This window comes from Equus przewalskii, chromosome 5, assembly GCF_037783145.1.
Source record: "Equus przewalskii isolate Varuska chromosome 5, EquPr2, whole genome shotgun sequence".
In the NCBI taxonomy this organism is placed as follows: domain Eukaryota; kingdom Metazoa; phylum Chordata; class Mammalia; order Perissodactyla; family Equidae; genus Equus; species Equus przewalskii.
In genome coordinates this window covers 13,414,436-13,438,478 of record NC_091835.1, presented here as the reverse complement: position 1 = coordinate 13,438,478, position 24,043 = coordinate 13,414,436, and the positions used below count along the sequence as shown (strand labels likewise).

General features: G+C 37.8%; 1 protein-coding gene across 30 annotated transcripts in view; it reads left to right on the top strand.

Moving 5' to 3' along the window:
* DOCK10 (dedicator of cytokinesis 10) overlaps positions 1–24,043 on the top strand; it is a 263,891-nt gene that overhangs the window by 128,389 nt on the left and 111,459 nt on the right. For all 30 annotated transcript variants that reach the window (XM_070619963.1, XM_070619973.1, XM_070619968.1 and 27 more), the window contains exons 4-5: positions 13,982–14,064; positions 23,776–23,848. In XM_070619963.1, the coding sequence (XP_070476064.1) occupies positions 13,982–14,064; positions 23,776–23,848 (156 nt within the window). The remainder of the gene's footprint in view (positions 1–13,981; positions 14,065–23,775; positions 23,849–24,043) is intronic.

Below are 24,043 nucleotides of genomic sequence, written 5' to 3'. Positions count from 1 at the left end.
GTCTTATTTTATTTTCTCATATCTCTAAAGCAATGTTGAACAATAATGCTAATATTGGACATCCTATCTTATTCTTGATTTGGGACTTTATGACAGTTTCTGGCATAAAAGAATTATCTAAGAAGGGTCTTCCTTGGTCTTTATCGGATTTAAGAAGGGTCTTTTCTGGTCTCTACAGTGCTTATAAAGGCTGACCACCCTATGTTATGAAATGCATATTCAGGCTATTGATATAATGGCTTTTCTGCTTAAATTTAATACTGTAGTAGAATTAATAGGCTGCTGTCCTGTGGATCCATACTTGTGTTTCTGGAATAACCTTTCTTGTTGTATTATTACCTTAATACTCTACTACATAAGAGTTGCTAATATTTTAGTTAAAATTTTTGCATTTATATTCATGAGTGAAATATTACTCTAGTTTTTTTTTGTTCCTGTGGTATTAGAGAGACACTGGCTTTAAAAAATAAATTGTAATGTGCTCCATGATTTTCTGTCTTCTGGAATACACAAATAAACCAGTGAAATGAAACAGAGGATAGATCCACATTGAAGTGCATATGGTTACTTAATAAATGGTAAATATAGCACTTCAAATTCTCTGGGGAAGGGTGGACAATTCAACAAATACCACTTGGCTATCCATTTTGGATAAAAATTAAGTTAGGTCTCTCTCCCACATTACATACAAAAATTAATTCCAGATAAATTTTTAAAATCTGAACTTTAAAAACAAAAATTATAAAAATGTAGGAAAACATTTTTAAGTGGAAAGTTATAGAAAATGGAAAGATATGAGCAAATAAAAATTTGTTTTTATAGAATGAATGGTTCCATAAATAAAGCCAAAAGAAAATATTTAATCCGAGAAATTATTTGCAATTCCTTGTATCTGACCCCCCCACACACACACATTCCTAATATGTAAAACCCCACTAATTAATAAGAAAGAGAAAAATAACTCAAGAAAATACAAGCAAAAAATATGAGCAGGCAGTTCAAAAAGGGAAATGCAGTTGGCCAAGAGGTATGCAAAGCTGCCAAGCCTTACTTGCAGTCGTGGAAATACCAATTAAAACAAAAATGATGTGTAACATCTGAATGAAGAAAAATTTTAAGATGAGTATCGTTTGGTAATTGTGGGAAGACAGGGAAATAAGCACTATCACACAACGTTTGTAGAACTCACATGTCTATAGTCTTTTGAGATGTAATTCAAATGTATCTTTTCAGTAGTACATATAAACATGCCACATGCATATTACAAAAACAAACACTAGCACCTAAAAATATAATTACAAGATGGGTATTGCTGCACTGGACAATTTGTAGTATCAATTGATATGGGTGGGATTGAATGAGCTTTGGCACATCTATATTTTGTAGTAATATGTAGCCAATAAAAATCACATATATTTAGGGGCTGGCCTGGTGGCACAGCGGTTAAGTTCACACACTCTGCTTTGACAGCCCAGGGTTTTTGGGTTTGGATCCCGGGTGCAGACCTAGCACCACTCATCAAGCCATGCTGTGGCAGCATCCCACATAAAAAAAATAGAGGAAGATTGGCACGGATGTTAGCTCAGGGCCAATCTTCCTCACACACACAAAAAATTACATATATTGAAATATATTAACTTGGATGCCCATGATATGTTGTTAAGGGAAAAAAGTAAGTTGCAGAATATACAGTATGATGTCATTGAAGATATAAAACCCATGTGTATATGTAAATATGTTCATATAAACCTAGAAAAAGTATTAAAAAATGCACATCAACCTCATAACATTGGTTACCTCACAAGTTTGGAATTATAGGGGGAAGGGAGAGATTAATTTTCAATTTATATATTGTTCTGGTGTTACAAATTAATTTTTGTCATTAAAAAATATTTTGGAAAAAGTTAGTTAGGACATATCTTAAAATACTGCCCAAACTGGAAGCAACCCTAGTCTATCTCCTAAAATAGTCTCCAAAAGTTAAAATCCAACTTTATTCTTCAAGTCACTAGGTAGTCACCTTAGAGACTATATAGATTCTTTTTTATTGTTATTATTTTAATTGGATAGTGAAAATATATGAAGTGATCAAAATCTCACCTGTGTTTTGCTTTATGATTCTATCAGCTAGGCTTGTCTGCCCATCATAGAGGCCAATTAAGTTCATCCGACACAGTCCATTCTTAATCATTTGTAATGTAATTACTATGGATTTATAAATGTTTCCATGATTTTAGAGACTTTTCATTTCGTGGTCTTTCACCTCTTTCTGGGTGTAAGGGTATTTGTATGTTTCCAGGTTTGCAGCAACCTCCTTTAGACTGTGAGAAGTTGCTCTCACATGAACCAGGGGTTCTTAGCTCTCCGCTCTGGGTCTCTAGTACCTGAGGCTTTCAAGGCCTGGGATTTGGTTCCAGCCTGCCTCAGCTCTTGCCTCTTAAGATCTGCTCATTGTCTTGCCTGGTTTGTAGGGCAATCAGCTCAAATCCTATGTCCTACATCCCAGGACCACGTCAGAAACTCCACCTCCAATCTCTGGATGCAACCAAGGTGTCGAGTTTAGCGACTTTCCCATGGGCAGGATGGCCTGAAAAGCAGATCAACGCAATAGTGGAGACTTCTAAGGATAGTTCAGGGTTCTTAGAGGCCTTTGGTTTGGTTTGTGCTTTCAGGAGCTTCTGCACCACAACTTCAAGTGGCCAGATTGATCCCTTTATTTCTATAGTTCTCTGAGAATGTCAACTTCAGCTGAGAATGGGTTGACCACAGAATTTGCCTTTGTCTTGCCATTTCTCCTGAGGAGAAATTCCTCACCTTCCCCTTCGTTCCTACCTTAGCCTTCTTTCAACTACCTGCAGCCTGGGATAATTCCTGCTCTTCTCACCTCCAGCCTCAATTTCTCGTTTCTCCTAAGCACTACTCCAAGAGAAGTCAAGTACATTGCCTTTTACCTTAGATCCCAGATATCTGCTAAACTTTGATTTTACAAAGCTCAGGACAGAGCATTTGGCTCAGCAACATGAATGAATCTTCTTGTCGTGTTTTTCCCAACTGCACAGATCTAAAGTCAAAAAAGAAAAAAGAAGAAGAGGATGAAGCCCGGGAAGAAACTATTTTATTCTCTGCTAATTTTTCTGTATCACTAGCAGTGAAAACTCCCATAGTTGTGCTTGGTGTTAAGGATGGAGATAAAGTAAAACCTATGCCTTATAGGATAAGAGGGAGAGAAACCCAGTTACAAACATCACTTGATGATAATGGAACATGAATAGTCAAGCCCGGAGACAGTAGATAAAAAGAAAGGGGTCACTGGAGAGCTGGGTTAAGACTGAGAAATGAGCCCAGAGAATTATGCTGGCAAAAAGTCTTGACCCCAGTAGCTAATAGCCGCTAACCTTTATTGACTGCTTACTTTGTGCCAGATATGCTTCTTAAGCCCTTTCTTTACTTGCCGTAATTACAAACATACATTTCATCATTATCCTCACCACCTTTTAATGATGAGGATACTTTCATAGAAAGATTAAGAAACATGTCGAGCATCACACAAGTTGGGAATAGAGAGATCCAGCATCCGGACCCATGCCCGTCCAGCCCCTGGCCTCTTAGCCAGGATGCTGACTGCCCGTATGGTGTTTTGCTATAGCAGCCCTCTGGAAGGAACACTTCTCTCAGTGTTTGCCCTAAAAACCCCACTGTAGTTTTGTCTAGGTAACTCTGATGCACATAGTTAGTGGACCACACTCTGAGAAACATTGGCTGGACTTTTAAAACCAGACTAAGCCAGCGCTGAAATGAATTCATTGACATTTGTAGGGTTCTGTAGAAACACGTTTCCCTTACAGCAGCTACTGCGCTGCACTAAGCAACCTTTTGGGTCCTCCTTGTGCTAAATTGCCCTCTGGCTCCCCACAGGGTGGCAAGGACCAATACCCTGGTTGCTAGGCAGCGGATTGACATGACTCGAGTTTGAACACATCCAGTTCAATACCAATTTTGAGCTCTCTCTCACTTCACTCTACTCTGACAACACTCAGCCTCTTGCGAAAGGCAGTGGTGTTCCTTTTTTAAAAAGATCTTGAATGACTTCATATTTTTAATGGGAATTTAAATAAAATGAATGGTCTCTCACTTTTCTGTGTTATCTGTTATTAATACTCTTCCCCGTCTATTAAATATAAGGTTAACTATTCCCCACACAAGAGCATAGGCTTATTTCACATTCACTAAAGCACTTCACAGTTACGTTAAATTAACATCAAGCCATAGGTGAGCAACATTGTACATATACCTGTATTTTTGAGCACCCAGTGTTACAGGCATTACTACCTCATTTTACAGCCTAGAAAGCAGGTCCTAAGTGATTAGCTAACTTGCCCAAATTCATATAGAGCCGGAATTAAGGTCCTCATCTCTCTGACCCCATGCCCCACGCTTTAACCATTTTGCTACCGCCAACCCTTTAAGAAACTCCTTTAAACCATGGGTTTAATAGCCTGACCTGATGAGGATATTTCCACTGTTCACAAGCTATTACATCCTTCATTTTGACAAACATTTAACCTTTCTGCCTCACTTTCTGCATCTTTAAATAGGGATGTTAGCAATCCCAATGCAGTCTTTCTCAAAATAAACTTAGCAATGGTATGAAAACACTTGGAAAATAACAATTGGAGATCAAGTTCTTTATCTGATCCTCATAAGTAGCTTAAAATCCACATCTATAATCATAAGAAAAATCAAACACTCCTATGATAAACAAGCGCCGCTCCCTCCCACTAGGGGTTGGGGAGCAATTAAAGAGATCTATAAATAGGATGCAGACTTCTTAAGCAAAACTTCTAGAGCAAGGTTTTCATTTTAATATACACAAAAGCATAATATAAAGCCAGAAGCTCAGAACACTAATTAAAACTAAACTCTTGGATTGGTCTGTCTTAACAAAGAAGATGAAAGAGCAAAGAACTGAGAATGATACAGTGGCCCATCAGGGAGCCAGGTTAATTTCAAAGTTTGAAGTAAATAATAATGATCATAAAGGTCAGAGTAACACCCTGTTTAGCCCTTAAATTTCTCCTCTCAACCCCCTGCTTAATTATCAGATTATTTTTTCTCTTGTCCTAGAGGTAAATACAAATTCAGTGGCTTAAACAAGCTGCTCCTTTAGATACACACAGAAACTGCTACTCCCAATTCGGTTGGATGTAGTTAATTTCCCTATCTTTATAAAGGATTAAATTCTTTATATACAAAGTTTCTCTCCGATTGATATACTGTTACTATGGATCACATGCAAAGTGCATGCAATAAAGGACCTTGTCTAGTCCATGAAAGACTGGACTGGGTTTGTTTTCAACAATAGTTATCACTTACTAAGCTGTTGATACCCAGTGGATGTCACACAGTCCTCACCTTCAAGGAGCTCACCGCCAGGCAGGAAGTAACAGACCTATGATCAGATTTTTGCAGTACAACTGACAAGTACCCCTGGAATATTACTATAAAATAGAGAAACAAGGTCAGGTTCCCATGTTATAAAAAAATAACTGCAGGCAGACCAGAGAATGGATTGGTTGGCTTGGGGGGGATGAGTAAGACTGAAGAGAAGTTGGACAGATAGGAGACTATGTGTTTTAATAGTCCAGCTGGGTTAAAGACCTATATACTAACATGGCAGCATGATTGTGGCGACAGTAAAGAGCTATCAAGGAGATGGAATTGACAGAAGTTGGTGACCGAAAAAAAAAATGAAGGAGAGGAATATGTTGGCAATGACCCCCACATTTCTGGCTTTGGCTATTCACTAGATAGTTGTGCTGGTAATTTAAATAAGCTGCCCTGAAGACAGCAAAGATAGCTTGAACAGGGATGGTGGAACCAAATAAGATAATGTCACTGGCCAACATGCAGAGAGAGATGTCCCAGAAGGAGATAAATACATAGGCCTCAACACAGGAGGAGGGGATGGGCAGTTGCTCTGGATTCAAAAGTTGAGGCTTTGAGCCTAGAAGAGCTTGCCCAGGAATTTCGCAGGGCTGGGCTGGAGCTGAGAGGCCGGTCCCTTCGTGCACTCCCACTTACAGGGCTGGTAAAGAGGTCCCTGCAAAGGAGGTAGAAATAGAGTGGACAGGGAGGTAGGAAGAGAACAAGGAGAAATTGATTTCTCAGAATCAAAAAAGAGTCAAGAGTGAGAGTGAGTCAATGGTATAAAATGCCAAAAAGGTGTCAAGATAAAGGCCAATTGGATTTAAAAATTCAGAGTCACTGATCTTTCTTTAACAGAGCAGCTTCAGAAGCTGTGAGCACAACCTGATTACAATAGGTTAAACTCTGAAGAGATGTGGGATGTATCTTACCAAACAAGGTGTTGGTATATTATTCTCTCTTTACCTGCAAGGCTCTTTGATTGTAAACCCAAAATATTGGAACTCTTCAGGCAGAATACTCTATGCATACCAAAGTTTAAAATAGTTCAGTAGGCTGTTAAATTATGTACCAAAATATTCCCTAATTATTTAAGAAGTAACATTTTGTAAACAAGAAAATCAATATGATCAAATGAGTATAATACTGAAAATGAAATTTCTTCCTCTTCCTCTTCCACCACTTGGACCCAGACAAATGGCATCCAACTAGTTCAAGAGAAAATTATAAGTATTCAAGGTAGAAGCTACATCATGTTGACAAATAAAAGAGAGATTCAGCAACTTGAGTCCCAGACATAGCAAAGAAAATTATGAGGAGAGGGGTATTGGTGATGATTTCAAATGTAGTTCCTGCTGCCCATTTTTGTTAATGGAAAGAAATATATCTAACTGGAATGAAACGTACCTTGTCTGAAGAAAACACAGGAATTTAATTTCTTTTACAATTAAAATGATTTTATGTGCTTCATGTTCCGTTTTGGACTGCATATTGTGTACATTGATAAAGAAACCATTCTTTTAAGCAAATGCCTTTGTACATTATACAAATTGTTTGAATCTCATAAGTAAAATAATGTGCACTCAAACTTACCCAGAAATAAGAATAAGTCTTTCAATAAATGATTCAGGAGGGTGTTTTTTTGCATCTATGAATAAATTAAGTAAAAATGAATACTGTTTTCTGATTATGAATCGTTGGGCCCCAAATGAATGATTCTAACTCATTCATTTAGACTGAAGCACAGTAAGCATGGTTTTTCTCATTCTACATGCACAATTTAAACTACTGGAAGATACTGGAGGAAATTCAACTATAAAAATCTCTCCAGATTAAAAAAAGAAATTACAATCCTTTCCTAATAAAATTTGTGCAAATACAAAGATTGTTGTTTTTGTTTTGAAGAATGTGGCTCTTAATTCACCAATGAAGGTCTTCATGGAGGACTTTTCACTTCAAGTATACTTTTTAAAAGTAAATTTACAAGTAATGTGGTATTTATTATGCTAGTTTAAGGATTTAAGGGAAAAATGATCTCAAAATCTTTATTGGCCTATATTTCTCCTGCTCATATTTATATGTATGATTTTATTTCTATCATGGCCAGAACAAAATGGATCACCTAATTTTTTTTTACACTAAATATATAACACTAAAGATAATAAACATATGAAAGTTGACTAAGGTAAATTCAAACGCATTTATTTTTTAGTGGCATTAGGATAAAATGTATGTGGAAAACACTGATGAAAACAAAATGATTTTGTGTTTCACATTAATGAACCTGAAGAAATTTATTTTCTAGTCACCAAAATCCCTAGAGTAATAGCCTTGTTTCCAGATATGCAAAACTCTTCTAATTCTGAATTGGCCTCCTCTTCTCCACAATAAAAATGGTGCTGTAATGTTTGGTGCTAAATGAAAGAAAATACAGAAGTACGAGTCAGAGACACTGGAGCGGAAGACTCAAGACGAACCCATTTTAAATTTGAACCTAAAATTTCAGTTGCATTGAGCTACAACCCAGATTTTATGCCTTACATGAGAAAAAATGATTAGATCATAGTATTACCAAGCTTTTTTAGTACCATCCACTGTTGATGTCCTGACAGATTACTTGTGAGATCTACCTGTGAAATTAGAGGGATGGTCCCAGGTCAGGCACAGGTGTGATTTATGAAAGTCTAATTTTACAGTTTGTTCAGCTTCCTTAATACAACACATTATGAAAAGACAAACCAAATATTATGATTCAATTTAGAATCAACAAAGATAAAGGGAAATATTGGCAACAGATGTTAGATCAGGGCCTATCTTCCTCACACACACAAAAAAAGAATACATAGTGTGATCCAATTAAAGAAAAAAAATGTTTTCAGTGCCTTTTCTCTTTTTCTCTAAAATATCAAAGTATTGAGTAACCACATGTTCTGGTTTGCAGGAATAGTCTCATGATCTACCTGTTGACCTGGCTAATAGCATCTTCTTTCACTTGTGTCTCAGTGTGGACAATAAGTTATCCAGCTACCCTTTCAATTCATAACTTGCCTAAATTCACTTAATTTCATGATGCTTAATTTTCAACATTCATCCAACGCCATAATTCTGAACTTTATAAAGAATGGCATGAATATGAAAATTACCACCATCATTTTACAAATCCAGACTTAATCCTAGTGATGACTAACAGCCAAAATGAACACCCTTTGTGGTTGCATAAATCTTTCTGGCAAGAAAGTATCATGTAATTAAATAAACCTCTATAGCCAGAAAGAAAAATAATTTTACATCTAAAAAGCCATCTGTAACCTGCTTATTACTCTGTAGCCAGAATCTAATAATCAGCCCTTTTAAGAGATGGACAAACTATGTTGCCAAACCCAAATTGCTGTTTGAGGTATGTAACATGATTTGAATTGATTCTGATAATTCTCTAAAGAGGAGAGGAAAGGGAAAAAAGTGAAATATTCTCTTTACAGTGTTTTAGAGTGCCCTTTACAATTGCCCAATCTTTTCTAAAACGTTTAGATTTTTAGAACTTCCAAAGTATCCTGTTTAGTTATTTCTAAAGGAAAAAGGGTATAGAAGATTCATTCATTCAACAAGTATATATTGAATACCCACTATAACTAAAACCCGATGCTGGAGTGGATGTGCACCCTGCTGTTTTAAAAGGCTGTGTCTATTTAAGTGAGAACTGGAGGGTAATCCCAGTTACCAGAGTCCACTGGATGAAGCTAGGACCCTAGTGCTTTCAGTTCTTAGGCAAACAGCACAACAAGGACCGAGCCACATTGTCACTCAAGTATAATGATGGATTTCAGGGCCCCTCTAGAGATTCTGATTCAGTTACTCTCTTGCGGAACCTAGGAACATGCGTTTTAATCAGCAACCCCAAATAATTCATGGACACAACACAATTCAGGAAACACTATCCTAATGTCATGGAAACCTTCGACCATGTTGACTTTGCTCAGCTTCGTTTGCATCTAAACATAGAACAGGCAGAGAAGGCAAGGATAAAGACTGAACAAGCAAATATAATAAATGAATAAAATGTGAATCAGGGCATTGCTGTTGGAAAAACTAACCAGCCCAGCAAACTTTTGCTGGACATTCACAGTTGTCACTTTTGAAGTAGACTGTGGCAGCCTCGCTTTTAAAGGAAAGAGGAGTTGGTATTATAGGAAACTAGTGCTGTGGGCTAGGTAGTTAGTAAGGGAAAATGGAGCCTGTGCCTTATGGTAACAAGAAGAGTTGTAGCTTGTGACTTTGAATTTGCAACAGGTCATTTCAGCTTCATTTGGGGACAAAGAGGAGTTGTAGTCATAATTATAATAGTTCTTAATGATCTTCTTAGAGTGACTGTGTGGGCTGGAACAAAGAATAGAGAACAATTTTCTATCGTAACATTTCCAAAATGCCATAACTATGTAGGAGAAACGTTCATGTGTTTGTAAAATGCACTGGCTTTCTCAGAATCAGAGAAATCGCAAATTTAGAAGGATTCTTAAGGGTCATGTTGTCCAACCCTAATCTTCGTCCACCCACCACCAGATACATAAAGCGTAACAAACAAATTCAGAAGGAATTTGGCTAAAACAGAACTCTTTGATAATCAGAGCTAATGTATCTGTCCAAAACTATATTTTTATAAATCAAGAAAGAGGTTGTTATTATCAACTATTGTGAATGTGAATTATAGATTGAGTCAAACTTGCTGGGAAAACTGATTTTTTTTAAAGCAAGTATTTATTAAGTACTTACCCTGTGCTAGGTGCTTTACAGGAATTTTCTTATTTGATCCTAAGGAAGTTGGTATTCTTTAGGCAGATAAAGAAATTTAGAGATATTAAGTTACTTAATCGGGATCCCAAAGCTAATACCAAGTTCAAAACTAGGTCTGTCTGACTCCAAGAAAAAACAGAAACACCAAACGAAACATCTGGAATGATGGTCAGATGTGCTAAAAAAAGAAAAAGTCTGTAATCATCAAACACTTCATAAATTAGCTGAACGGACTTTTAGAGTCAGACAAATCCAGGTTGAAATCCTGCTTCTCTCCTATGTGGGGTCTTGAACAAACATCTGAGGCTCTCCCTGCCTCTGAGATCTATAAAAGGGGAATAATAAAATCTCATGAGTGTCTGTTGATTATATATAAAGATTGTAAGATTATTACATCTGTAAATTATTGTAAGATTGTATGTAAAAAAATTGTAAGATTTTATGCACCTAGTAGTACAGTATCTGACAAGCACTTGCCATTCCAAAAAAAAGAGAGAGAGTTCTTTACTAAACTGTACTAAAATAAGAAAGTACCACTTTGATCTTTGGTCAGTTGAACTCAGAATTAACATATCTCAGATTCGCTTACGCCCGTGGCTTATTGTGAATATCGTGTGTAATATGCATGAGAATACATCTTTATCATGGGTAAACATAGATACTATCCATAGGAAGAAAGGGCAATGAGTAAATCAATGTATCTTTGTCCCATTAAAACTTCCAGATTAGGAAGTGTATAGATAGATATTATGGTACAAAAATTTCTAATCCAGTCTAATATTCTGAATGTTCAATAGCTAAATCTGAGATCCTAATAAATAAAATGATTTGACCAAAATCATGCTGGAAGTCAGTACTAGTTCCAGAAGAAGAATAAAGGTCTGTTGCTCCTGGTTCAGTGGTGGACCCTCCATTTGTATTTTTCTTATAAAGAATACGGATTGGTTTAGCAATGTTTTATCAAGACTCTTCAAAATATTCCGAGTACTCCATCCTAAGAAAATAATCCAAAGTGGGATGGACTTAGGGGAAGATGGAAGGACCAAATGCATGAGGAAAAACCCTGAAGCATGTTTTTCTACAATGGCGCAAAATTTGACGTAGCCATAATAACTGCTAACTCTGTCCTCTTCTATAAGTCTTTGCTCAAATGTCATCTTCTTCTCTGTAATACCCACCCTAACCATTCTACTTAAATTGGCCCACTTTCTCCAACTCTATCCATCCACATTTCTGTGCTTTACTTTTAATGACATTGACCTTTTTTTAATATATTGCACAATTTACTCATTTTTATGTTTATTGACCAGCTCTTCCCAAGGGCGCAAGTTTCAAGAGGGCATGAGTTTTTGTCCCGTATTCACTGATGTATTCGCATCACCAACGGCATCACTGGGCACACAGTAAGGGTTCAGTAATGTCTGTTGAATGAATTAATGAATGAAGGATCTCTAAGACAGGGAGACAGTTAGTAAATTAGGGTATGATATTTTGTTCTACTTATTTAAAGTGGTCATAAAATTTAGAAAGCAAATGTAAAAATCTCTAGAATATACCATTAAGTGAATAAACAACATTCAAATTCAAATATATACTTGAAGGGGAACTACATAAAACTATGTACCAGAAAAAAGGATTGAAAGAGAAAGCAATAGGGAGTGAGTTTTATGCTTTTTGTTTTCCATTTGAAAATATGTTTTATTTTATTTGAGCATTACAGCAAGATATAGAGAAAGGAAAGTAAGTGAGAAGGATAAGAAAGAACTATAATCAGAATGTTCTGTCTCCACAGTGTGGGATGCCAACAACCTACGTGTTCCTTGACTGAATCCCCAGCAACTTTAGGATAAAGAAGATGTGGTGTATATATATATGTGTGTGGGTGTGTGTTTGTGTATATATACATACAATGGAATACTACTCAGCCATAAAAAAGATGAACTCATGCCATTTGTGACAAGATGGATGGACCTTGAGGGTATTATGCTAAGTGAAGTGTCAGACAAAGACAAATACCATTTGATTTCACTCATATGTAGAAGATAAACAAACACATGGATAAGAACAGATTAGTGGTTACCAGAGGGGAAGTCGGGGTACAAAAGGGGTAAAGAGGCACACGTGTATGGTGACTGATGGAAACTGGACTCTTGGTGGTGAGCATGATGCAGTCTATACAGAAGCCGAAATATAATGTACACCTGAAATTTACCCAATGTGCCCTCAATAAAGTAATGAAAAAATAATAAAATAAAATGAAGAAGGAACTTTTTAACCAAGGAGCATATTAGGTCTCAGTTTTCCTCTTATTTCCAGAAACATGTGATTTGCAGAATTGGCTCAAAGTTAAGAAATTTAACTTTAGCTAAATATTCAGTTCTGTTCACATTCCTCTTCTCTGTCCCTTCCAGTCGTTACAGATCTCCTGAAGTCCCTTTTACTGTTCTTATCTATGTCTGTTTGTCTTGTTGCTGTTTGTTTTTAAACTCTTCTTGTGTTCTCTCTGCCACCATCCTCCTACTCCTGTCTTTGTCCCAGTCTCACACACTGTTTAGCCTTGGGTCCCCGGTTTGTGTGTGGGTGCTTCCCTGAACAAACAAAGCTACGGTGCTGAGAAAGTTCAAGGCCAGAAAGATCCACAGCAGCTGTGGGCTCCTAACCCCTCCCCACTCTCCCTGTCCTTCGCGTGCATCCTGAGCCAGGTGCAGGCACCGTGTGTTCTCCGCCAACCTTTGCACATTGCCCTCTGGGCCCATCCCTCCCACGTTCTGTTTCCGCAAAGACGGTGTCAGTGCTTTCTTTGCAGCAACATTTCTGCACCTTGAATTATAGTCTTACAAAGAGATCTCCTTGCCTGTCCCCTTCTTGGTTACAAAGATAATCACAGGTCTTTATTTCCTATGTTGCAGTAAGTTTATTTCTCATTTTTTCCACTAGTGCTAGAGGACAAGATCTCCTTAGATCCCTAATGTTAGCTGTTGAATCCCCAGATTCACGTAATTTTACAATCAAAAGGAATCTTAAAAGCCAGGTAGTGAAATCCCCATTACCACTCCACAATCAGTACAGTGCTAGGAGCATAGTAGGTGTTTGGGAAATATTTTGCCATCAGTAAATACTGTAAAATCAGCCACCATGTACCACTTTAAGATTATTATTTTGTATTATTAACTTTGTTTTTAAAAAAGTTTTTGGTCATCTTTTATTCACATATATTTATAAAATCGATGAATAATCAGGGAGAAGGTTGGACCTTAGAAGGCAAAGAGGTAAAACTGGAAAAATGATTTCAACTTGACAACGGGGTTGACATAAAGAGGAAAAGGAAAGTTACTGATGCAAAAACAAGAAGAAATGGCTAAAATTATGATTAAAGGATTACATATAAATAATAAAGTCTTTAACTACTGAAAAGTGTTAAATAATGGAAGGGGTGCCAAGGAAAGCTGAAAAATGGCAACACTTGATGTTAGCAACATATCCGGTGTGATTCACTGCATGATTAAATTAGGCTTTCCTTGATGGAGTAAAATAGAATAAATATGTTAAGTGGTTTCTCCCCCAAGAGTCTGGGAAAAGTTAGATTTCCATTTCGCTGGAAAATGGGAAATAATTATAATGAGCAAGCCCCTTACCTACCTTAAAATCATTAACATATATACCTTAACACCACTCCAGAGATTATGAGACTGTATGCATGGTACTTTTGGCCAGCACAGCTGATTTTTTTAATGATAATATTTTAATTGTCACCTTTTTTTTCTTTCAGGCTTGTAAATTTTACAGTTCCCAGTGGTATGTCGTAAACTACAAATATGAACATTATTCTGGAGACATCCGACAGTTACCCCGGTAAGAACCTATTATGAGTACTCCTTGTGTTCTTCCATATGTAAAATATGTCCTCTGTTTAATTTCTGCCATTGTTCATGAATATATGTACATTAATCTAGTGTCAAGTTATATTTTACAAAATTTAAAAATGAGTCACAACAGAAGATTTTGTTCAACAGTCTATTGGGGGTGAGATATGTATATATACTCACTTAGCTTTTGAACAATGTTTTAAAGTATCATGATATCATTCTTTTGTGAGCTATCCTTTTGGTAGCGGATAGAAGAGGATTAGAAAAGTATAATTTGGACCAAAAAATTTTTCTGATCGTATGCTGTATGTAGCATTCAGGTTTCCCGCTGGTTTCATGTATTTGCATGCTGGGATATCAAAATAAACAAGCTCCGCAGAAGTGATGTATGTCTAAGAAGAGCAAAAAGGGAAAAATAGATAATTTTTTTTCTGGACTCTGGGGAGATAAAGCCTTTAGGACAAGGTGACTTTGTTCTGCACCTACTCAAATGTCACCTTCACAGAGAAGCTCACCTGACCTGAACTAAAGCAGTGATTTATTCTGCGTCTGTGTCCCCCACTAAAGAAATAACCCCCAAAGGGCAGGGACTTTTCCTTGCAGAATCCCCTACAGGCTTAGGAGAATGCCTAGCGCATAGTGGGTATGCATAATTACTTAATGAATAAGTAATCTGAGTGCATGGCAAATTTTAAGTGTAATATTCGTGGATTTAGGATTACAGTTGCTCAAAGAACTGTGATAAACTGGAACACATTGGTTCATCCATCTAAAATGATGCAAATAATCCAGAAAAACGCTTAAAACAATCAAACGTTAAGTTTTTATTAACGCTCTCCTCACGTGAAACATTGAGATGATACGTTGCATCTAACTCTTTAGTAGACACATGGTTCCGATTTGGGCACCACTTTCCAAGATTTCCCGTGTCCCCAGAAACATCTTTTCCAGATGTGGATAGCTGGAAGTGCTGCTTCAGCTCCTGAATGCAGAATTTGAAGGAAGACTTGTGGAATAGCTCTGAGACGGTGACATTTGAGCTCAGATCTGAAGGAACAGTGGCCACCAGCTTTGTGATCTTGGGAAAAGGGCTCCCAGAGGAAACAGCAAGGGCAGCGGCCCTGAGGTGGGAACCAGCAGGGTCACTTGAGCAGAATGATAATCAGGAAGGCTGGAACTGAGGCTTGAAAGGGAGCAGTGACATGGAACTGGGCGACGGACCTTCTGGGATACGGTCCCGGATAAGAGCGTGGATTTTATCCTCATTGCAACAGAAACCTGTGGAAATTTTAACCTAGAGTGTGGCGTGATCTGCTTTACCTCTTGAAAAGATCATTTGATCTACTCTATGGAGAATGGGATTGTAGTGATGAGAATGGAAAAACAAAGAGGGCAGGAGGCCATTTATTTTGGGGTTGCACTACTGTAAAGAGCACAACAATGTTCCTCCGAAACAACAAATCTTTTTTCAAAACAGTGAACATTTACTTTTAGCAAATCTTTGAACAGACCTTTAACCTCTGGGCACTCTTAAGAGAGAACCTCCTGTAACTTCGCTTTGGGAAGGTCCCATTACACCATAGAGCTTCGTGAGTGATTACGACATTCAGAATGTCTGGGTGTCAGTGACACCCTTTTGTAGGTGCAATTGACCAGCAAAGCGTTTTTTAACATCAGGACTTCCTGTTTCTGAAAATAGTTCTGAGAAGTGGTTACGACTTGGGAGCTGTGTCCACACAGTTGGAAGACGGCATATAAAGTAAGAGAGTGTAGAGAGCAGTATTTCACTACTTTTTGGCATAAATGCCTTCCCACTGCCTTTAGGTCTGTTGAAATCTTTACTGGCTTTATCCCCAAACACTGTTTAACTTTTCTTATATTCATGATGCCATAAAGGCAAAAAGTAAATAAAAGATTTCACATTCACAGTATTCTTCCTCTATTAAAACAATAGAGAAAGCAGCTCCAGTAAGAACAGATTCTGGATCTCATCGTTGAATTGGAATTCTCATAGAGCATGGGAAGAAAGCTCACGAGAAGAAATGAGAAAGTAACTGAAATGTTGTTGAGAATTTCCCTTACTTTAACCCAAAGAAGTGGAAGTTGATACCAAGAAGGGGAAGAGTAAGACTGCCACAGAGTAAGAAACGTTGATGAACTATATTCAAAATGAAAATCAGAATTCTAGACTAATCCTCTAACATAGCCGCTGAAATAATGAAGGCTGTAACACTGAATAGCAAAATTATTTTTTTAATGATTTTTACAAAGCTAAGCACTCCCCACTAAGGACTACCCATATTTGGGTCACTGGTGGAAACAGATGATTTACTTGGCCATCTGGTGCTGTTAGAAGTAAATCATTTTCATCCCTCCTGGGTTAGAAGAATTCTGCTATGTCTGCTACCAACTTAAACTGATCATTTCTTTTTATGGGTTGCTGAGGCTGCACGATAAAACCTGGCAACTACGCAAAAGTGAAAAAAGAGGTGTGTGTTTATCTCCCTCTTTTTACTTCTTTAAACTTAAAATTGTGTTACTATTGACTCTTGAGAACCCCGCTTTTGGGGCCGACCCCTTGGCTGAGCAGTTAAGTTCGCACACTCTGCTTCGACAGCATGGTGTTCGCCAGTTTGGATTCTAGGCACGGACCTACACACTGCTCATCCAGCCATGCTGTGGCAGCATCTCACATAGAAGAATTAGAATGACCTAAACTAGGATATGCAACTAGGTATTGGGGCTTTGGGGAGAAAAAAAAAAGAATTCCACTTTTGTTAGTGTGTATTCATGGGAAGATACTGGAGAGAGACATTATTTCAGGCTAGAATGTAAAGTTTAAAGCCTTCACACATTAGGAATAAAAATCAACACTGAACTTGGGGTTCCCAGGAAACACGAAATATAGGATGCCAAGATATACCAAACCACAACTGGTTTGATATAAAGAAGAAAATTTCATATTTTGTGACTGAAGAGCAAATAAAATGTAACCAGTTTAGCTGAATTAAAAGAGAATAATTTTTTTTTTAATTTTATTGAGGTCACATTGGTTTATAACATTATGTAAATTTCAAGTGTACATCATTCTATTTTGCCTCCTATATAGACTGCATGGTGTTCACCACCAAAGTCTAGTTTCCATCCATCACCATATACATGTGCCCCTTTACCCCTTTCACCCACCCCCCCACCTGCTCCCCCTCTAGTAACCACCAATCCTGTCTCCATATCTAAGCATCTGTTTGTAAAACAAAACCACACATCTATGGATAGCTAATTTTTGACAAAGGAGCCAAGGCTGTATGATTCCACAGTAACGTTTTTTAATAAAAAAAAATTTCCTGAGTGTCAAGAGTGAGCCAGAATGTGCTAGGTGCCATATGTATATTATCTCATTTAACATGTGTAACCCCATGGAGTAGGAACTGTTACCCCCATCCTGTAAAGGAAATTCAGACACTGAAAGGGCTAGTAACTTGCCCCAACCTCACAGGTATAACTCATGGGGCACTCAGGCATCCCCACATCTCTTCTATGGACAAAGGAGGTAATTTGGATGTAGAAATGAGACATGAGACATGAGACTGCCCAGAAATGACAACTCAACTCAAACACCACAGGGTAAAGTCCCTTCTGAGCCCCTATCTCAGGATCCTAAAGGCTCTTAGAGACCACACATGCTCCTGGGGGAAGAATTTTAAAGTCAGTAGGCAGAGGTGCTTATCTTTTAATGTTCTCAAACATTTAATGTCCCCCAAAAGAGAGAACAGTCATAGCTAATGGCCCTGCAGACATGAGACTGAATGGTAATGATGGCTACTTGAAGGCAAGAAGGTTGTGCCTGGGAGGCCAGTGGGAACAGATTGGGAAAGCAGAGTCCTCTGTAGCCCCCAGGCCTCAGCAGTGGTCTAAATGCTGTCTACTATCAGAGCCTTTCTTACATGGCTGACCTCCCCTCCTATCTCTCTCTCTCTCCCTCCCTCTGCTCCACCGCCAGCAGCCTTCCACTCCTGGATACCTCAATCTTGGCCCTTCCTCAAGACCTTTGCTCTCACCATTCAGTGAGCCAGAATGATTTTTCTCCAAATCACCAATCTTAAGTTGAGAATCTTCTCATTCTCAACTTAAATGACCATCTGTAACCACCCTTCTAAACCTGGCCTCTGCATCCCTACCCAGAGCACGGTTTTCTCTTCCCCTCTTTAATTTTCTTCACAACCATTTCCACCCAGGGAAATTATCTTATTTGTGATTAATTAGCAGTTATCTCCTCCCTTAGAATGCAAGCTTCCTCAGTTTGGGGATTTATTTTCTGATACATGGTTGGCATTATGGCAGGTTTTCTATGTGACAAGTATTGTCTGGGAACTGGATCATTTAGAGGTGAAGAAGAATGGCCTCCAAGAATTGAGATAGCTCTCAACTCACATGGAATTTGATCAAGCAAACTCAGAATTGAGAAAAGCCAGCAATGAAAGGGCATGCCCACATTCACCCACCCCCCCGCCACAGATATGACCTTAATTGTCACTCACTGGTCTGCACATTTGTTTTTTTAATGAACAATAAGGTCAGCGTGAATATGGCTAGGGACTCATGGTTTGGTGAAGCTTTGCTATGGACCTCATTGGTCTTATCTGTCTCTCATATCTTCTGAGCTATTTTTGAGTCAGAATACTTAAGTGAACTGAAGAGGAAAGTTTCAAGAAAATTTGATTTTATGAAAGAGTTTGGAGACTTCACAAGTTGTAATATAGTATATTATAGAATAGCTATCTAAGTATTAAACGCCACATTTGGGAAATTCTTTAAAGATTTTTCAGCATTTGTATGACACTTCCTTCTTTCTTTTCTAAATCATTTGTCCTTAAAAATATCAGGGAAAGGAGCCAGGCCCGTGGCCAAGTGATTAAAATTCCACGCGCTCTGCTTCAGCAGCCTGGGTTTGCGGGTTCGGATCCCAGGTGCGGACCTACTCCAATTGTCAACCATGCTGTGGAGGCATCTCACATACAAAATAGAGGAGGATTGGCACAGATGATGGCTGAGGGCTAATATTCCTCACTAAGAAAAAAAAAAATATATATATATATATATATCTGCGGAAAATAGTTGAGAAATCCTTATTCAACATTTTCTTTGAGAATAGTTTATATATATTTTTGTACATTTTTTGATTTTCCTTAGTATAAAATAAAGTCAGTCTAGGAGACACGTCAGTTTTGGTCACTCTTTGGATAATTCTTTCAACGCTTTTTAAAATTTTTTCTATATATTTTATTCAGTTTTCAAACATGCAAAAAGGTTGGAAGACTTGTACAATGAACACCCATGTTCTCATCGTCTAATAAGTATCTTTTACATTTTGCTCTGTTTATTTTATCACATTACCCGTCCATCCATCCACCCATCCCTCTAGCCATCCATCAGTCCATCTTATTTTTGATCATTTCAAAGTGAGTTTAAAATATCAACACACTGTCAACTGGCTTTCTAAATACTTTAGAATGCATACCATTCACTAGAGATATATGTGTTTACAGTTTGCATTTTTCTCTGTTGAGGGAAACTTTACAAAGAAACACACAAATTGTATATGAACCATTCCATGACTTTTGACCATACTCACATCTGTGCAATTCAAACCCCTATTGAGATATGGAATATAATTATCACCCTTAAAGAGTTCATTGCTACCCTTTCCTGGCCAATCATCACCCCTAAAGACAACCTCTGCTCTCATTTTCTTCACCACAGCTTAGTATTACTGGTCCTAGAACTTGATAATATTGGAATTGCGCCATGTGTATTCCTGTGTTTCCAGCTTCTTTGACTCAGCATAGTGTCTTTGGGTAAGATCCATGTTGTTGTATGGATCAGTAGCTCCTTTTCTTTTCTGAGTAACATTCCTTTGGGTGCATCTACTATAGTTTGTTTGGCCATTCTCCTACTGATGGACAGTATTTCGAGCTGAGTTTTGCATAAGTCACATTAAATCCATGGACTTTTGTGAAACTTTGGCCATAATGTATTGGCTTTCTCAGTGGTTATTTCCCCTTGTCTACTGGGAGATTTGTGGAAGAACCCTCACAAGTATTTAGGCTTATACATTGAGATTCATGAAAACCGTACTTTGTTTCTTTAATTCTCTGTTCATGTACCATTGCTAGTTTGAAAGGCCGTTCCTTCTCTCCTTTTTTATAAGTTTATGAGTATCTTTGTGGAAGTGAGAGTTAGACTGCAGAACATGGCCACTATTGTGATCCATAATTATCAAGAATAAATGCCTATAAAGTTATTCTTTTGTAATAAAGAGAAGAAAGGATAAGCATGCTGGCAGGAGAGGACAGAATAAGGAATTCAGAAACAAATCGAATTGTACCAAGGTCAAGGACAGACTGACGGGAAATGACTAGCATACAGCATTGGGCCAGCCCTGAGCCAAATATTGACATCACACGGTCGAATTTTTCTTTGCTGCCTCTTCCTCAATTTTCCCTACTCATTCCTTTATCTTTCACTTGGAATGTTTCCTTAACACTCCCTTTACTGCCCTTGTCATCATTTTAAGAATTCTGGAACACTCTGTATTCCCTCCTCTGCATGCAAAATACTTCGAGTAATTGCTCTGAAATCAGCCATTTGAACCTGCCTGTGAATCTCAGGCAATGTGGCACTTTTCTCGGGAGGAGGTGAGTAGGAGGGGTTGTATTTAAAAGCTTTACTTTGTCAATCAAATGAAAAAGTAAAAGGGACTGCTTCTTGTTCAAGGAATGCCAAGATGTTGTTAAGCAGACAAGGAATATTTTGGGTGGGCTAGGAAGAATTTCCCAGTCGTCTGAAAATAACGCCATGTGGTCTGCTACTTGCTCCGCCTTCACCTAAAGTTGACCCTAACCAAAAGAAGCAGGACAGGTTAATGTCAGTGGCAACTGGCACAGATAAGCTTGAGTATCTCTAAGGCTCTGCAAGAAGGAGAAAGAGCTGTGGGTACACCAGGGTCCTTTGGAAGAGAAAAATCACTGCAATCTTACTTAACATGCTTATTAAAGATAACTTGGATTAACTTATCTTAAACACAGGAAGTAGCATTTCAGAAATAAGGCTCCTGATCCCATCTCTTCCACCATGTGCTGATGTGAATAACTGTCATGGATTTTGTTTTCTTCTCGGCAAAATAGCAAGATTAGACTAGACTGTGGAATCCCAGTATTTGTGTACAAATGTCTGATTACACACATATATAATTTAATAAAAAGCAACATGCTGCGTAGTCCATATTTAGACTTCACTACAAAATTTCTTCTATCTTGGTATATATTTTTAACTTCTTTGTTGTTTATTGTTTTAATATGTTTTTGAAATTTGGAATAATACATACTCATGCAAGTGAATTTGTATTACTTATGACATCAATTAACAAATATTCATTGAGCACTGCCCATGTGCCAGAACCGTGTGATGGGGTAAACCTTGAAATGCACATTTCCGACCACTCTTCTTTCAAGCCTCTGGCTTTTAAATAAGGCTGTTACCATTTGCAGCCTTACTTATCTGTGGATCTTGAGATTTCATACCAAGACTGTGCAACCAAAACAAAATAGAGAAATAAATTGGAACTAGAACTGAAATGAGACTTTAGATATCATCTTTAATACTCAATATCAAGTACTGTGTACCCTAGACTAGCTTTATTTTTCTTAGCTGTTGATTTTGGTAGCAAGTAACTTTTCTTAATTTGAATTTATGAGATAAATTCACAATAGTAAGATACTTTTAAAAAATCTGTTTAAAACCTTAGGGGTGCCTCTTAGGATTTTGATCACCAAAAATTTGTTCTACAGCTAAAAAAGAACATCACCAAGATGCCTTACTTCCGTGATACCCTTGTTCACTTTGTCTATCATTGATTCAATCAGGGAATGCATGTTGAGCATCTCTACAATAGGAAGGGAAAAAGCTGAGGGAAGTGTAGATGGGACTTTGTTAGAGTCCTTGGCTTTCAGAAATGTGTAATCTGATGAAGGGTGAAGACAAGTGCGCAAATAGCAGAATCAGGGAAGCTCGTAAAAGACATATACCCAGCTTCTACGGGGAGAGAGCCTTCATTCTGTAGAGTCCAGGGTGCATTCAGGGAAACAATTTGGGGGCACAAACTCTTATCAGGTTACAATGGAAGATTACTCAGCCTTAAAAAGGAATGAACTTCTCATACATTCCGCAACATGAATGAACCTTGAAGACGTTATGATAAATGAAATAAGCCAGACACAAAAAGACAAACATTGCATGATTCCACTTATATGAGGTGTCCAGAATAGTCAAATACTTAGAAACAGAAAGTAGAATAATAGTTACCAAGGGGCTGTGGGAAGGGAGCAATAGGAAGTTTTTATTTAATGGGTACAGAGTTTCTGTTTGGGAATGAAAAAGGTCTGGAGATAGACAGTGGCGATGGTTGCACAACAATGTGAATGTTCTTAATTCCACTGAGCTGCACACTTAAAAATGGTTAAAATTGTAATTCTTCTGTTGTGTGTATTTTACCACAATAGGAAAAAAAACCTCTTATCAGGTATGGAGAATGTGGTTCTGATCTCAGGCTTCCGGTAGTTTAACAGTGAAGACAATATTCTTTCTGTGCTCTTGCGTTCCCTGCATGAACTGGGAATGGGCATTTGCATGACTTTCAGAGGGAGGGTAAAGAATATTTTGAGTCCATTTGAATCCATTGTATCCCTATGTGAATGCACAGTCTGGCAATTTGATGCATACTTAAGTGTAAAGAGTCCTTGGTCATTCACCTTCCTGTCTGGGATACCATCAATATGGGAAATGATTTGTGATGTGAATACTGTATGTACTACTGGGCTTTTTTTTAATCAATAGTCAGATTCTTAGGTTGCTTCTATATAATATAAGTTATCCCAAAGAAAACGAACATTCCATACAAATTCCACATTAAGACTTTCTAGCAAGCTATCAAGGAATGCCTGAAGCTTGGATGGTCTTGTCCGATTTCCATTCAACCATGAAGTACGATAGGATCAAGCCAAAGAAAGTTTATTTTTGTCTTATTTTACCATTTATAGAGCCAGGTGTACGCTCTTGCTCCTCTGGGCTCGTCAGTGATGCTATGATGTAGAGGCATCTCTGTGCTACCATGGAAACGCACAAGGTCTGAGCACAGTTGCCACTAAGTCCCATTGCTGCAGCCTCATGGGGAGGCCACAGTTAGAGGAGCAGCGCAGCCTAGTGGCCAGAGTACAGGCTGGTTCTGAGGGCCACAGTTCTTCAAATGACAGTCTTGTACCTTGGAGCATGTCATTTAAAGGCAAAACAGAAAAATAGTGAAAGCATCACTATTTCATATTCCACTTCAAAATGTGGAGGAAGGAAAATACAAACCATCAACCCTTTAAAATTGTCCTGCTTGCCTTCGTCTAGTTCAAGAAGATACGCATAAATCGGTAAGATAGTAACTCCATGGTTTAAAATAGAGATTTATTTACTGAAGGTAAGATATAATGGTATAGGGAAAGTTAATACTTCCAAAGGAAATGGGACCCTCACAAGATTACAATATTTTATAAAAATTTGTAAGAAGGCTACCGCAGTAGTTGTTACCCAGGAAAGAGCTGGAAATGAAAGAAATCTCTCAAATGACAAATCCGATTTTTTTTTTTAATATCAGAGCAGAATACAAACCAGAGAAACTTCCTTCACATTCCTTTGAGGTTGACCATGAAGATGCTGATAAGGATGAAGTAAGTAAATTGTTGAAAGTGAAATGTTTAAAACATGAGGATAATCAGTTCCTGTGTTTCACTGGAATGTTTTGCCTTCTGACCAGTTTTTTTTATAAACTGTAATGGCTGTTTGTGTGAGAGCTTTCAGTGAAAATGAATCACACTTGTTTTGAAATTGAACATGATTATTTAAGATGAGTCAAAGAGAGAAAA